General features: G+C 41.6%; 1 protein-coding gene across 1 annotated transcript in view; it reads right to left on the bottom strand.

The window, feature by feature from the left end:
- Nucleotides 1–908: 908 nt before the first annotated feature.
- zmp:0000001236 (mastermind-like protein 2) overlaps nucleotides 909–16,618 on the bottom strand; it is a 42,232-nt gene continuing 26,522 nt past the window's right edge. The window contains exons 2-5 of the mRNA XM_042414826.1: nucleotides 12,108–13,340; nucleotides 2,662–2,826; nucleotides 2,448–2,556; nucleotides 909–2,363 (exon numbers count right to left, since the gene is read on the bottom strand). Of these exons, the coding sequence (XP_042270760.1) occupies nucleotides 1,519–2,363; nucleotides 2,448–2,556; nucleotides 2,662–2,826; nucleotides 12,108–13,340 (2,352 nt within the window). The 3' untranslated portion in view covers nucleotides 909–1,518. The remainder of the gene's footprint in view (nucleotides 2,364–2,447; nucleotides 2,557–2,661; nucleotides 2,827–12,107; nucleotides 13,341–16,618) is intronic.

Here is a 16,618-nt window from a genome sequence, read left to right as displayed (position 1 = left end):
ATATTTTGCAGATTCATAGAATTTCAGTGCAATTCTCAATAAATCAGTTTGACAGGGCATGGAATGGATCATGTTTGATTGATTGTATTCACAGTGTGTTTGTAACTCAACCAGGCCTCCAATGTTTATTTGTCATCCTTTGAGAGAGTCATCAGATTATAAATATCAATAGTATCATTTCTACTGTTGAAAGTTGAAACCCATATAGCACTTTGTGTGAAAACCCTTCATTCAACAACAATATTAGAATTTCTCAACAGCAGACATCTGAAGATATAATTTGATCTTTATTTGCACATACATATGGTTGTTCTTTCATCACTCTGACTTTGTTGTTCATAAGTGCCAAGTAGAAAGTGGATGTTTGTCCTGAACAAAGTCTCAGCTTTGTCTGTTTTTTTACCAGATAAATGCTGTCCTGTCACATGTAAGAGTATATGCAGAATACTGTCTGGATGTTTTAAACTCCTTTGTGATTTCAAAACTGAAAACACATTAGGCAGAGATGAATAACTTATCATTTTGCACCTACAACTAAAAAAAGAGCAAAAACAATATCATTTCCCTGAAAAGAATTGTTCAAATTGAAATTATTTAAATGTAGATGTATATATTTTTTACACTGATTCATACAATTCTGTTGTTTTTTAGTGATAATATGCAATCAAACAGCTCATGAGCACCAGTAAGGCAGAGGAATTCAATAAAAGGTGCCTGCTTGGCCTGCAACTGGCTCCAATCATTTTGATGAGACGTTTACAAACAGTTCATGTACAAATTGCATCCAAATGTGACGTGCATTCATCTAAAATCTTTTAGTATATCCTGGATCTTTTAGAAACCGATCATTTGAACAATATAAGGGCCTCACTGCTGGGAAACAAATGAACATAAGCAACACTTTATTCAAATCAGTTTTATTAATTACATGTATTATAATGTCTCATTACTATCCCAATATTTATTAAATATCACAAAATGAATGGTTACATTATTTAAATCACATCCAAAACTACCACAGATGAAAAAGCTTGAACAATGAGTAAGAAAACATTTGTTGTGGCAAGATTTTCTGCGTATGGTAGCAAACCATCTGCAGGTAAATACCATATCATGCTAAATAGTGGATGCAGATTTAGAAACTTAGCTTTGAATACCAAGATGAACTTGAAAGCAACACAGCAATGTTTTCTTTTCACAGTGTGAATTTGGTATTTTATCCTATACGACAGCACTACAGCATGAATATGACAAACAGATCACAAAAACAGTGACTGTAAAGAAAAGCATTTTCTTGGCCAATATACCAGGAATAAAATATGCCGAGTACAGGACGGAACACAAATTCCTTTCACAGTAAATACAATACAAAACATTACAGTATACTTGGAAAACAAATAATATGGGTTTATAAAATTCCATTTAAACATTATTTACAAATGTTACCCCTTACACCTCACATCTATACCCTCTATAATTTGAGCTGCAGGTCAATTTTTACTAATGTGTGAAACAATTTCACGAGTGACTGCCCAGAATCTCATCCAGATTTATATCTTTCATCCAGTCATCATTCCCAGAGCCAGACTTGAGCAGAGAGTCTATGAAGTCTGAGTCTGTGTTGATCCCTGGAACTGTGTTGTCTCCCTCTGGGAGGAAGTCAAAGGTCAGACGGTTGGCCCGATTATTCTGGTAGCTGCTAGAACTGGGACTGGCCTCTGCAAAGTTGCCTGCTGGTACCCTCTGTTCAGGAGAAGATTGGTTCAGGTTTCCCCCTGCTGATGGAGAGCCTAGCATTGACTGGCTCGGTCTTGGACCTGTGTCTCTTATTGAGGGGTTAAGAGGGAGCATCCTGATATCTGGTGCTACCTGATTGGGAGGGCCGATGTGCCTCTGTTGGTACGGATGGTTTGGCATGTCCAGCTGCGCACCCTGAGACTGTAGTGGGTTGGGTAGGCGCCTAATACCGAGTCCAGTTGTCACTTGCTTGTTGGCTGAGCCCCAGCCCATGTTGACATTTGTCAATAAGCCTCCGAGACCCTGTCCTGGTACCCCAGAGGAATGTAGGTCAGCTGTTGTTCTTGGGTGTTGTACACCTGCTACATTGTTCATCCCAAAAGAATTTCTTTGCGTGTTTGGCCCTAGGAACCTAGGTTTATTTTGATTTAGTCCGATTCGATTCTGATCATTATGCTGCTGGAATTGGCCAATACAAGAACTCGGATGACAGTCTGTCCCGATACCAAATCTGCGGTCTAATGGTGAAGGACTAATCTTTGAACCAGACGCACTTGGGAGGTGACAAGACATGGACTGTAGGTCACTCTCAGGGCCATTGCTGGAAGATTGGGAGGAGTTTTGACCTGAAGAGATACCAAGAAAACTGATTACAATAAGGATCACTTGTCAGCATTTAAAGTTTCTGTCTTATCAGAAATGTACAGTACCTGTGAAGATGTTTCCTTGCTGAACTCCCACCATACTTCTTGACTGCTTGTAATCAGGTGGTGGTCTTGTGAGATGACGACTGAACTGATCATGTGTATTGTCTTTGTCCTGAAATGTAAAGTTGGGATTTCTGATTGTGTGATTCACCAATTCTCACAAAATTGTAACCATGTAATGATTGATGAAATATGTAAAATGTAAAATATGGCTTACTGAATTGCTGATGGTGTGCTGTTGTTGGTTAAGTTGTCTCTGCATAGCCTGAGTTTTGACTGGGCCTTTCTGCTGGCTGTTGGGTGCTGGGGGTCGTGGCTGCGACTGGGTTGACATGACCCCTAAGTTTCCGTTAGTGGGCAGCCTCGGACCAGGAGGAACACCCTTGGAAGAAGAAACACATGTTTTACATTAGTGTCAGTGGTGCTACTTTTTAATTTTTAAACACATCTTTTTGCCTCTTCTAGGCAAAGTGCCTGGACATTGGAGCCAAGTACTGTAAAAGCTGTTAAAGAAAAACACAAAACATAAAACAGTGCAATAATATAAGTTGACCACTAGAGGGCAAAACTCTACAAGACATCATAGATCTGTGTCAAAGATACTATTCAACCTCCAGAATGTGGTCAAGGCTACTCCCTCTGCAGATGAAAAAGGGAGACTTGGAGAGAGGCTTTTTTTGGAAGGGGGAGTGCGAGCCCTCCTCAAGGCCTGCTTCTCCCTTGATAATTGTGTCTAAAGAGAGTGGAAAGAATCCCTGAGACAGCAGGAAATGTGTGCCGATGGGGAGTTAAGCGCCAGCACCATGACTACCTCCATTTAATAAGCTCTCCTTTACTGATCACTGTGTTGTGTTTGGCAAGGAGGCATTCCATCCACTAGAAACCCATTTGGCTCCTGACACTATCACACTGATTAAAATGTTGTAGTCAGCAGCCCTCAAATGAGATTGAGAAATCCAAACTAGCTTTTTGTTTGAAGTCTTGTCCTGAAGTTATACTTTCACAGATAAGCTTTCATCATCATGGGTGTTTGAGATGTTATATGTCCTTGTAATGCATATTTTTCAGCTTTTTCTGGCAGCTGTGAAGACCATCCAAGCGCTCCAAGTAAAACCTTTTTGTCTTATGGACACAAGGACACTTATACTATGCTTAAGCCTTTACCAAGTGCGATCATTTGTCATGAATGAGGTTAATGTGCACCAAATCCAAGTCAACACATGCTGTGTATACAGTGTCAGTCATTGTGTTGACTTAAAATGTTTCCCAGGGTGAAATGGATTAGAAATCCAACAGTGCATTTAGCAGAAGCTATTACTTAGAGGACAGAATCTTTGCAGAGGATGAATCTCTACAGGGTGGTGACTTTGTGGTCCCCGAGAGAAAAACAGAAAAAAGAGAGGGGAGTGTGTGTGTGTGAGAGAGAGAGAGAGAGAGGGAGAGAGTGTGTGTATGTGTGTATGATAATGAATGGGACTAAACTATGAAGAACTAACGAGACAGGATTAGAAAATGAGGGAAGTTGAAACTCATCAGAAGTCACAAGCCATTTCACATGAGCTAATATTCACCTTCTCTGCCTGAGTTCAACCCACACAGCAAACCAAGCATGGCAATGAGGTTACACAGGGACTAAAACATCAAAACAGTGGTTTCTCCTGTTACTCTAGAGAGCAGAGTCACTGGCTTTGATTCACTGTATCCAGTTATCGAGACTGTGAGAAATTGTGACCATCACAGACATTTTCCCCACAGAGGTACACTGGAGAGGGCTTATTCCATCTTTGTTGTAAGAAAAACCCAATGAGGGGTGTTTTTGCATGTACAACTGAGTAATCCTCTCTGTCATCCTGATGTGTCATAAAGCTGTTTTCCATGTTTCCCCCCCTCCTCTCATTCTTCACAAGCTTGTTGTAAATGAATACCACATGTGGCTCAGGCCTCAGAGAAGGAGCGGAGTGATTTAGTCTCCCATCCTGCGGCAGTGCAGGCAGCTGACAGTGATCCAGGCCCAGCCTTGCCGGCTCTCACACTGCACTTCCTCCAGTATGGACTCAGGACGCTGTCCCTGGGGAGCGCCTCGGCATCTGGACTTGGCCGCAACTCCTTTTCCCAGGAAACAAGTACTCCCTTCACAGCACTGCCAGAGTGACTTGGTAGGCTCAACCCCCATGGCCCCGCTCTTATCCTGACTGAGGGATGTGGTGCCACAAGATCATCAACACAAGTTGAGGAGTCATTATTTACTGCAAACAAACCTTAATCTAAAGTAGTTGCTGTATTTTCAAAAAGGAGAGACTTCTTGTTTAAAACGAAGTATGCTCTCTTTAAGTGTTCCAATGGAAATCTGTGTTAGCTGAAGCTAATCACTGGGATGATGAAATTGCTGCCAAATGTCTGTCTACGCTTGATTTTATAGTGTTGTCTTATGCTAAGCAGAAGTGTAAGTTACTTTGGATAACACTGTCTGCCAGATGTCATAAATGTAAAACAGAATGTGAATGCTTCAAATATGATACATAAAACAAATATACACACACATTAGTGTACAGCTATAAAGGCAAGGCCTGTTTATTTGAATAGCACCCAACAACAATGTAAAGGGATTGAAAGTCAAATACTACTTGATCAAAACTATGGAACTTAACAGCTAAAATGAAATTCATAACTATATCAGGTCAATTTTCAAGCTGAATAAACTTTTTCAGTAGCAAGATCAATTTGCAGTGCGAAAAATAATAATTTGCTGCACTAACTTAACATTGGCTGAATCAACACACCTCAGATGGTCCTTTCTGTACCTGTGTGGATGATTGTATGGCATTTAGTTATCGCAAAATTACATACAATTTTTTTGACAACTGGTGGGAAACCACTTTTCACAGTGGAAAAATCAGTAATGAATTTTAGCTCAGACATAATAAATAACAAAGGCCTGCAATCATTTTTAATATACCAGAATTGTCTTTCTTTTTCAAAAAGTACAAAATTTGTTTTGGTGCTTGTGTCACGGTGAGAGGCTAGTCTTCATTACGAGGGAATGCTGGCGTATACCGGCTGCTGCTCCTCTTTGCTAAATAGACAAATGACTGTGAACTGTGAATTGACCATTGAGGCTCGCGCTGTGGTTTCAACGTGGAATACGGAACCAAAACAAACTTGGGTGTCATCATTACCAATATCGCAAGACTACCCTATACCAGGTGAGATGCAAAATTTGGAGTGGATCACAGTGTACTGCAGAGTTTGCAGAGACTTCCATCCTCAGCTCTGTCTCCTGCCACCATAGAACTACTTAATACAAAATCTCACTGCTAAATCCCTCCTCATACATGACCACATCTTGAACAAGGAGGTTGATTTCATGTGCCTAACTGAAACCTGGCATAAACCAGGGGACTACTCTGTGCTTAATGAGGCCTGCGCTCCTGGCTATAGTTACATAGAAAAAGCCGGCAGCTCTGGCCGTGGTGGTGGTTTGGCAATCATACACTGGGCTGAACTGAAACTGTCTCCTCTGCCAATGCCTGATCTGTTTTCTATTGAATGTCTGGCTCTAAAATGTCCATACTCCATGATGGTACTTCTCATCTACCAACCCCCCCCCCCCCCCCCCCCCCCCCCCCCCCCCCCCCCAAAACAAACTCATCTTTCCTACCTGAGATACACGACCTCCTCACCTCACTCTACTCCATCTCAACCAACATTGTCATTGTTGGTGATATGAATATACATGTCGACAACCCCTACTGTCATTATGCAGTGGAGTTCCTGAGTCTGATTGAGTGTCTTGGTCTGAAGCAGCATGTTGATGACCCTGCACACACCAGGGGGCACACACTTGACCTGGTTATTACTAACTCCGCCCCCATCAATAACCTTCAGGTCTATGATCTGGGTGTGTCCAACCCCAAGGTGATCTCAATAGATTTGACATCCCTGTCACCCCCTACGAACCCTAAGCGTCAAATGCTTTTTTGTAACAAAAAAAGCATTGACCCAGCCATCATGACTATGGACCTCCAGCACATCAACTGCCCAGCTTCTGCATTGGTGGATGAACTAGTGGCACTCTACAATACATCTCTGAGCAGTATCTGAGTCTTTGATCTACATGTCCCTGTCAAGACACATGAGGTCAATTTTTCACGCTCTGCTCCCTGGTTCACTCATGACATACGGAAAATAAACACAGCTGGACATGTCCTGGCACGATGCATCAGATGCTCTGGGCTTGCTGTCCATAAACTGGCCTTCTGTAAACGTCAAAGGACTTACTCAAAGTCTCTTAAAGATGCTCAGTCATAGTTCTACTCCAACCTAATTAATAACAATCCTGGCAACCCTAAGTATCTTTTTAACAAAATAAATAATCTCCTGAAGCCACAATCATCTTCCCCAATTGAGGCTACAGAAGAGCGATGTAACAGTTCATTGACTTTTTCAGAGCCAAGGTCAACAACATCCGCTCTCTGATGTCCAGCTTTTCCTCTCTGCCCTCCTCCTGTCATCGACCGTCTGTCTGGGCGCTTGCTAACCTGACGCGCTAGATGGTTTGTTACACAGAACCATCTGAGAAGTCATCCTTGGAAACTGTTTGGAAAAGGGTGGGCACTTTCAAAAAATACTTGGTAGGTGATTGGATGAAACACTGTCTATCACTGCCTTACCTTGCAAGGCAGCTGGATTCACGAGATCAGAAGATCAGAAGATCAGAAGATCAGAAGATCAGAAGATCTCAAGATCACGCCATCACGCAAGAATCCTCATAGGAAGCTGACTGATCCAAACCACCAGTGGTTTGGACACAAGTGCATAACTTGAAACATGACAAGATGGATTCTCGTAATCTTGCGATCTTGTGACTCCAGCTGCCTCGCAAGGTAAGGAGGTCGCTGTCTCTACTCCTTTTTACTGGTGTCAGGCAGACATTGAGGAAACCCTCAGGAAGATGAAACCCTGTACTTGTGCCCTGGACGCCATTCCCACAGCTCTGCTCAAATCATACATCCCCATTATCAGACCCCTGATAACCCAAACTATCAACCTGTCCCTTCAAACTGGTAGTGTTCCATCTAGCCTCAAGGTCCCAGTCATCAGCCCCCTCCTCAAGAAGCCCACCCTGGACCCAGTTCTTGCCAACCTCCAACCTCTCTTCCCTGTCCAAGGTGTTGGAAAAGGTGGTTGCTTCTGAGTTCAGGACCACCTTAAACACAACAAGCTATTTGGAAAATTTCAGTCACATCTTCATTCAGTACACATCACTGAAACAGCTGTGCTCAAGGTTGTGAATGATCTGCTGATGGCAGCTGATGCAGGGTCCCTCTCTCTCCTGATTCTCCTTGACCTGATCACTGCATTTGACACTGTGGATCACACTATCCTCTTAGAGCACCTCCACACCACCACTGAACTGTCCATGTGGACCATGTGGACGCTGCACTTTAGTGGTTTCAGTCCCACCTTCCCAGTAGGACTGAGTGTGTCTCACTGGGAGGATGCAGGTCTAGATTGCTCCCTGTCACCCCGTGGTGTTCAGCAAGGATCGGTTCTCAGCTCCATCCTGTTAACCCTCTACATGCTCCCCCTTGTACGTGTCATCAGCAGCAATGGGATGGTTTTTCATTGCTATGCTGATGATACTCAGCTATACATCAAAACTACTCCAAGCCCTTCTGCAGCCATGTCACGCGTCAGCACCTGTCTTAAAGGTAGAGTCAGTCATTCTGGAGAAAGATTGTTGATATTTGAACTCAGAAACTCCACCCCCCAAATTCATGGATGTGCATTGCCACGGCAACAACCAAAAGAGATATATGGCGGAATCCAGAGAAATGCGTCAGCTGTAGAGTCACTTCTGTTCCTCTCACACATTATCATGAGTGGAAAAAAATTTCACCTCATGTTAACACAACAGTCCATCCACACTCCACCTCTCTGCAGCCTCCGCACTTCTCACTCGTCCTGCCTTCAGCATCTCTGTCCACAGAAGCAGCCATCTGTCAGCTGCAGCTCCTGGGGAGCTGAGAGGACAGCGGCCGGCATAACTGCCTTCACCAGGCTGACTGACAGCAGAAATGTACTGAACCAAAATAGTTCATATATTGGCTCCACAGGAAGAAATCGTTTGTATTTATTGATTCATTGATACAGTTAATAAGTTGAAATCACATATATAGCGGGATATTTGTGGAATTTACACAACAGCTGCTCAGATTAAGCTTCACAAAATGTGACAGAAATAAACTCTGAGCACAAAAAATGCAGGGGGCGTCCATGAGACTGTCCTTGGATTCAGTGTGGATTGATACATTTAATAAAATGGAAGCTTATCTGTTCTGTGAGAAAACACTTTCTAAACACTTTCTATGCCATGTGGTCATGGCCTCTCTCCAGTTCTCCAGCCCTCCCCCACCATTCAACGGGTGCTGGAGACGGGAGATTGACTGACTTCCCCCTGTCCTGTGTATGAGCACAAATGCCCCTTGCTGACTGGCCAAGTAGTGTTGTGTGGCTTGCTCCGAGGCACTGTGTTTACATGCCCATTTACAGAGACAGGGCTGTGTATGAACACCAGATTTTTTTTCAGCCCACACACAGAACAGACAGCGGACTGTGAGGAGATATTCACTGAATGTGACAAAAAGTGTATTGGATTAGAATCGCTGACTTTACCTTTAAGGGGATAAAGGCCTGGATGAGCACAAATTTCCACAAGTTAAACAGCAGCATAACTGAAGCTCTTCTTATTGGCACTCCACACTAGATTCAGTCATCCCCCATACCTCATCTCACATTTGACTGCCAGGACATCCCCCTTTCCTCCTCAGTCACTAATCTGGGAGTTAGGTTTGACCCTCAACTGACTTTTGATGACCATATAAGACATCTGTGCAAAACCCTTTCTACCATCTCAAAAATATCTCTAAACTCTGCCCCTCTCTAAGCCTGTCAGATGCAGAGAAACTATGCCTTTATCTCCTCAAGACTGGACGACTGCAATATGCTCTTCACAGAATATAAAAAATACAAACTTATAAGAGCAATTCTGTTTTCATAGCACTGGCTCCCTGTCTACTTCAGGATTGACTACAGTCCTGCTACTCACATACAAATCCATCAAGGCATGCGCCTCACTACCTACACTAACCGATCATACCACAAACCTCCACCAGTACCCTCAGATCTACCAGCAGCTTGCTCCTCCGGGCCCCCAGTACTAAGCTCTGCACCATGGGGGATCGAGCCTTCTGCGGAACAGCCTTCTTAACTATCTGAGGGCAGCACAGACCCTAGTCTCTTTTAAAAAAACGCCTAAAAACCTTTCTATTCAGGAAGTTTTCTTTTTTATCTTAACTCTTATTACTATATTCTTTATGTTGTGTGTTCTATGTTACTAATACTGTAGCACTGTGTTTGAATGAAAGTTGTGGTATGAATTAAATGTATCACTATTTATTATTATTATTGACACTCTCATGCATTTGTTCTGGGTAAAGTGGAACCCTAAAAGTATTTTCCCCCCTTTCTTCAGCTTAAATACACAACACTGATGTGACTAGCAACACTACATTTTGTCCATGAGATAGCATTTCCCACCAACCATGGCAACTCAGGTTTGCACGCATTAATGCATTAGTGTCCTCTATACTGCCAGAGAATGTATTCATGCTTAAAGTGAGTGCGGTATTTTTTCTGAGTTACAGAGGAGGATTTGAATTTTGACATGCTTGACTCAATGACTGATTATTAAACTGTAAGAAGCTTCAAACAAGCACCAAAGCACCACATCTCTGGCTGATTTTAAAAAAGCATGGACCGCTTCACTTAGTGGGAGGAAGCCCACTGCTAGTCGCCAGTGTTACACAGGGGATCAGGGCACTCTTTCAGGACCTTTATTTCTCTGGCATTACTAATTCAATTCACTGTGGGAAGAGACTACTCCTTTTCTCCTCTCTGTGAGCTGTCCCTTCCTCATTAGCTGGACTTTTAACCCTGTACATGCTGAGTGGAAAAGCTTTTTTGTTCTAAAATTAAAAGATGACTCTTGTTTGTTTCTCCACAATTCCAAAGCTATCATATGCCTAAATTCATGTCTGTTTGTTTTATTTGTTCAAAGAAACTGCACATTAAAACAAAATGTCCTTGGGAAAGTTTTCTCACCGAACACCCTATGAACTCAAGCACAGCCTCATGTCCTCATCATTTTAAAGACCAGAGGTGACTAGGCTTTTACTTTCAGGAGCTCTGGGCTTTGAAAAAGTATGCTTTTAAAAAAATTTATAAAAATCCAATCAAGGCTTTTTCATTATTTGATATCCAGATCTTCTAAGTGTCTTCCACTTCTTTCCTCCTACTGTAATTTTGTACCCTTTTTATTGTATATAATTTAAGTTTTAAATGTTTCAGAACCACATCAATATTATCTGATACTGATACTAAAAGGTAATACTACTGCTAATGCTATTACTAACCAGTTCATATTAATGTGTTGTTTATAAAAAAATGTTAAGCTTATTTAGATTATTCACTAATTTTAAAGATTTTGTATATTTTCTGCTTCATTCATTTATGTTAATCATAACATTATGTTAATTATATTTTAAAGTGACTTCAAGGGAGTTTTAAGACGTGTACAACCACGCATTCTGTTTAGAGTGTAAATGGCTCTCTGGTGTAGTGGTAAAACTGGTTCTGTTTCACTCAGGCGTGATGATGTATTTGTCATCCTACCTCATTTACTTCCATGTCTCTATAACTCCCTCTCTCCCTCCTCCCGCCCTTTCCCAGTCACTCAAGTAATTCCCTTGATCTGTAGAGGTTATGAGAGTTCTCTTGTGTGGCTTGCATTATCATTTCACACAAAGACAGCTACAGATACTGTTAGTGCAAAAATGAAAGATGGGGCGGTCCAAATCTCCCCAATCATAACAAATCAGTGATTCAACCTCCGGCACCAGGCTAAGCAGATTACTGTCATTTTCCACCACTTGTCCCTTGTAGCTAACAACCTGCAATTAGCAAATCCCGCTGTGCATATCTGTGCCCTGACGGGGAGCCACCATGACAAGCAGAGAAATTAGAAGTCCTGCATGTTAATCTACCATGCTCTGGAAATCTGTGTCATCGTCAAAACACTTTCAGGGGAAATACATATTCAAGGGAGTCACAGCAGCAAAGGCACAGACAGCAGCTAGAACAATGACAATAAAGTCCAAAAACAAACAGCATTGCATTGTTTCAGTTTCAGACAGCTGGTTGGCTGCCGCGAGCACAGTGAGGGACCTGATTGATGAGGAAGACTGAAGAGAGTGTTTTACTGTTCTGTGTATCATGTTATTACACCTTCAGCAGAAAAACGGACAGCCTATACTATATTATTTACTTTGCATATAGAGCGCAGTGTATTGAAATACACAACCCAGCCATTTAACATTTACAGCGACAAAATAAAATCATACAAGAAATGAAGCATTTGGGTGATTGAACTAGAAAATGTTGTACTTCCAACCTCTAACTTATAGGTGACAGGTTATTGCCATAACCTAAACAAGCACAAAGTAAGCACAATGCCATTTTGCTCTAAACCCTGAAACATCTCAAGATACAAGGTTTTCACCTGAGAGCAGCTATAAGTGAAGCAATTTTGAATAGAGCCCTTACCTGTCGCTGTTGCTGTTGTGACAGTTTGAATGGCAGCCCTGCTCCATGCAGGGGAACAGACTTGGGCTCCAGGCAAAGAGCCGCTGACGTGGAGATCTGTTGGTTTTGGAAGTGGAGAGCTGAATGTGGCTGATTCTGGCCAGTTGATGGTGAATGTTGTTGCTGCTGCTGGGTTGAAGTCTTGCTCACTGAACTTGCCATCATAGGCATCTGCTGGCTGGCAGAATGGGGTGCTTTGGGGCTGAAGTGCAACGTGGGCTTGGTGCTGAGAACCTTCATGTCCAAATGATGGGAACCATTGTGGCCATTTGACTTGAAGAGGCAGTTGTTGATCCCTTTACTCTGGGAGCCAATTCTCTGCTGGCTAGGCGGGGCTGGGGTGGAGACCTTGTCCTGGGGGAAGGAGCTGGTGGTAGAGTGGGTACTCATGGCAGTGACCCAGCTGGTCAATCCTGCAGGTGGTGTTTGGTGGTGGTGATGGAGCAGAGAGCTTGGCTGTTGCTGGTTTGCTGCCATCTGCTTAAGCTGCTCTGCGTGGGATATTTCTGGCCAGCAAGACATGCCTCTCGGGTGTCCTGTCTGAGTGTTAGCTTTCTGCGACGTGGTGGTAGAAGAGGTGCTGGTCAATGTGAAAGAGGGCCCTGCTGAGGCTGGTCGAAGCTGTGGTGAGCCACCGTGAACGTGGCCAAAATCTGGGGAGTGCTCCGTCTTTATCGGCTTCTCCATTGGGGAACACAAACTGGCTGCTGCTCCTGCAGAGCTTGGCCGACCTAGATCCAAACCGAACGTATCATCCTGCTTCAGCATCTTCTCAAAGTCCAGATCGTTCAGCGGGGGCACTGTCTTTGTCAGCTCATCAAACAGATCCTGGAGCTCTGGGTCGATCTGTCCACCACCTTCATCTTTGAAGTCAAAAATCATCTCTGCATTTGACTGGCCACAAGACTGAACCTCAGAAGGCTCTTTTTTCATTTCTTTCAGGGTCATACTGAATATGTCTGACCCCACTCCATGGGGCATCATGTAATTCTTCCTCTGCATGCCCATGGTTGAGGACCCTTGCAGAGAATGAGACTGGGTTAAGTTATGGTTACATGACCCATGTCCCAGACCACCGGTGTCCACACGGACTCGCTTAAAGTCTGATCCAGAGAAGCCACACGAGAGGCCATTCTGCTTTGGCGCATGTCCTGGTGCATGTCCCTCGATCTTCCTGCGCAAAGATCCTTGAAGCTGCAAAACACAACAGAACAGAATTAAAAAAACACGAAAGAAAAGATTTTATAACCTTAACTTTATCTCACTAATTTATTATTTAGGTGCTTTTTAGAAAACACCGTAATGGTTATGGATTTCGGGACTAACCCGAAAGAAATAAAAAATTATAACAAGATTTTAATTATTGCACATGATTCAAAAGCTGTCTTGTCAGTATGGTTGCATTAAATTCTACACCCAGCTATGTTTAACTATGTAAATTAATTCAATTTCACAATTTCCTCACAGGAGTGTAGATGCTGTACTCTCTTGACGATATGAAATACAAAAAGATCGGTTTTATTTTACTTCGTAATTCTGTTCCAGTATTTGCTTTTATGTTTTAACGCAATTTGTAATCTTTGTTTAGAAAAGTGCAAATATATAAAGTTTCTTCTTCTTATTGTTATTAAAAGACAATAGTTTTCAGTAGAATAATTGTTGATTTACAGCAGTGATGACATCTGAAATGTTTTATTCTAACATAAATCACCCAGTCACTTCACTTAGTAAGACCATGCAGATACATTCAAATAAAACACAAAGCTTTCATATTTAATTGTATTTAAACACTTGCAGTGCAGCGATGAGGAAAATGCTGCTGCAGCATTTAGAAAATTGTTTTGATATACTGCAGTTTGAATGCAGTGGATGGGCTGAGAAGATAGTTAGAAATCTGATATAGTCGACAGACCGCAGAGAGTAGAATAGGGTCTTTGTCTGTTTCCCTCATTTGCATACATTATATTTTCCTCCATTGTGCTTTGTTAGATAGCAGAGTTTCTCCTTTGTGGCTGAGATTCTGCTTAACATGCTGGTGCAGATATCTGACTTCCTTTCCTTCTATCCCATGTCTTCATTTACCGTTATAGGCACATAGCAATGACTCACAACTCTAACCACTCACTAACACTCCGTGAAACTGAAGCATTAAAAACCCTAACAAAATGCTCATGTTATCATAGTAAAAATTAGATAATTTATATTTTCAGGCATTGATATTACTGTCATGCCAACAAAATAATAAAGCGTCTTCTTTCATGTGAGCCTATCATTAACATCAATTCACTGAGAAAGAAATTGTCTATCCAGTGGCAATCTCAGGCACACTGTTGTATGTACATAAAAATTACTCATTATCTGACCATCATTTAATGTGGTGCCAACATGAAAATCAAATGGCTCTGATTGTACAGCAACCTGAGCACAGGAGAGGAGTATCAGTATGTTGCATATTTCACTGTGAGAACAAATTTGAGTCATTTCCACCTGCTGGCACACGTTACATTAAGATGATTCATAGCCTGAGGGTTTGGAGTGAATCCTGCAGTTCACTACATTTCTACTCTGAGTCTGTATTACTTCTGCTAATGCTCTTAACAATTGTTTAGAGATACATCCTTGCATTTTAATCAAGGTACAAATATCTCTGTGACTCACCAAGCATCCTTTATTAAAGCTTTAAGTGTGTGTGTGTGTGTGTGTGTGTGTGTGTGTGTGTGTGTGTGTGTGTGTGTGTATTTCAACATATTGCATGGATGATGATAATTATGTTCATTATGGTGATGTTGTACCGAGAGGGGGAAGGACTGAAATGATCTATTTAAAGGATCATACCAGTGGGTTTTGCATGGTTTTGGCCTGGTGAGTAGGAACTGTTATATGTAACATTAGTGTAGACCATTTACAAAAGCATGCCTATTATAATGACTTCCTGGCAACCAGGAAGCCACTGATCTCAGTTTACTGCAGCACAGTAGGAAAGTCAACTTGCAAAGACTTGAAGCTTGCCATGAACTCTGTGACAGTGACCGAAACAATGATATGAAGGCAGAATAAAAGCACATTACATTCAACCAGGCAAAAATAGAGCTGAGATGCGTGTGGCTATGTCAAAGTCAAGCGAGAGTAACCGATTTGTCTCCTCTACTTTTGTCAGCAATATGTTATCAGAGCACAAAAAACAAACATTGATGTTGTGAAAAGTACCCTGTTTATTTAGTGATTTCCTGCATTAAAATGTAAAATGTGACTCTAAAATCTCATGTCAAAATATCCATAAATACACCAACAGTGATTTTAAATATTCAAATGCTGAAATGAGTGGAAATAAATGGTTGTCTGGAGGGTAAGAAATTATTCGATAACTATAAAGTTTTACATTACTAGTTAATTAATTAACTAGTCATGCAGTGCAGTGCATACAATTTGTTCGACAGGTGAAAAATGCATAACATGTAATATGGTCCTTTCAGTTTAATTCAGCCTTCACCTAGCGTGATTATATACATTTTTAAATAAAATACTAGTTCATTTGAACCTTTGCAAGTTAAACTTTAACTACAAAATGCAATACTTGCAAAAGAGAAGCAATATGATTTTCAAGTTAAATATATTTTGCCACAGAAGTAAACCAGTAGAAAAGTTCTCAACAGACCAGAGAGAGAGAAATCTTGTCAGATGACGCAATGACAGTCTGGTTGGACGATGCCGAGTTAATACAGAGACACATACAATTTTAACTTGGAAATGTTTCAAAAGTTCATCTACAGTGTGTCTCATTCACTAGCTTGCTCCCCTTTGCCATCTTCACTGGGATCCCGACTATTACAGTAAACATCTCAACATACTACTGGACATCTGTTTTTTTCCCCAAATGTAGATGAAAACAGGCCTTCTAGTGTATGCATCACATACACACTTTCTCTCGTTCCACAGGGCTCTTTCTGGAGAAGACAGACAGGAGTACTCCTCATGGTTCAAGGCACTGTCTGAGAAAACACATCATGAATAATGGAAAGGACAGTGGATGTGTTGCAAAAAGCCATTGTGAGACAGGGTTGCCTCACTACTGCCTCTGTGCCATTTAAAAATAGACTGTAGTCAAGAACAGTTCTCAGTTCAAAATTCAAAGCCCAAGCTTCTCAAGACTTTGTGCTGTTGAGATTTACTCAAGGTTAGATCACTGTAATGTGGGTATCCTGATACGACCTCTATTTCGCTCAAAATAAAGAAAAACTAACATCCAAGCCTAAAAATCATATAGTGTATGTATATTTTAAAAATTACAAGTATATATATATTTTTTCCATCAAATAAAGGATAACCATTTTCAATCAGTACTCAGAAGCAGTGGTCTCCTAGCTGGCCTGAAATCCTCATGACAGATCTCCAAGTAATCTGAAAATAGATTTTTTGATTAACATTTAATGAGCTTAGAAGCTCTGAACCACTTTGAAAGTGACTCCTGCAGC

This window comes from Thunnus maccoyii, chromosome 6, assembly GCF_910596095.1.
Source record: "Thunnus maccoyii chromosome 6, fThuMac1.1, whole genome shotgun sequence".
NCBI classification, from domain to species: Eukaryota; Metazoa; Chordata; class Actinopteri; order Scombriformes; family Scombridae; genus Thunnus; species Thunnus maccoyii.
The sequence above is the reverse complement of the archived record's forward strand: the minus strand, read 5'-3'. Positions and strand labels throughout refer to the sequence as shown.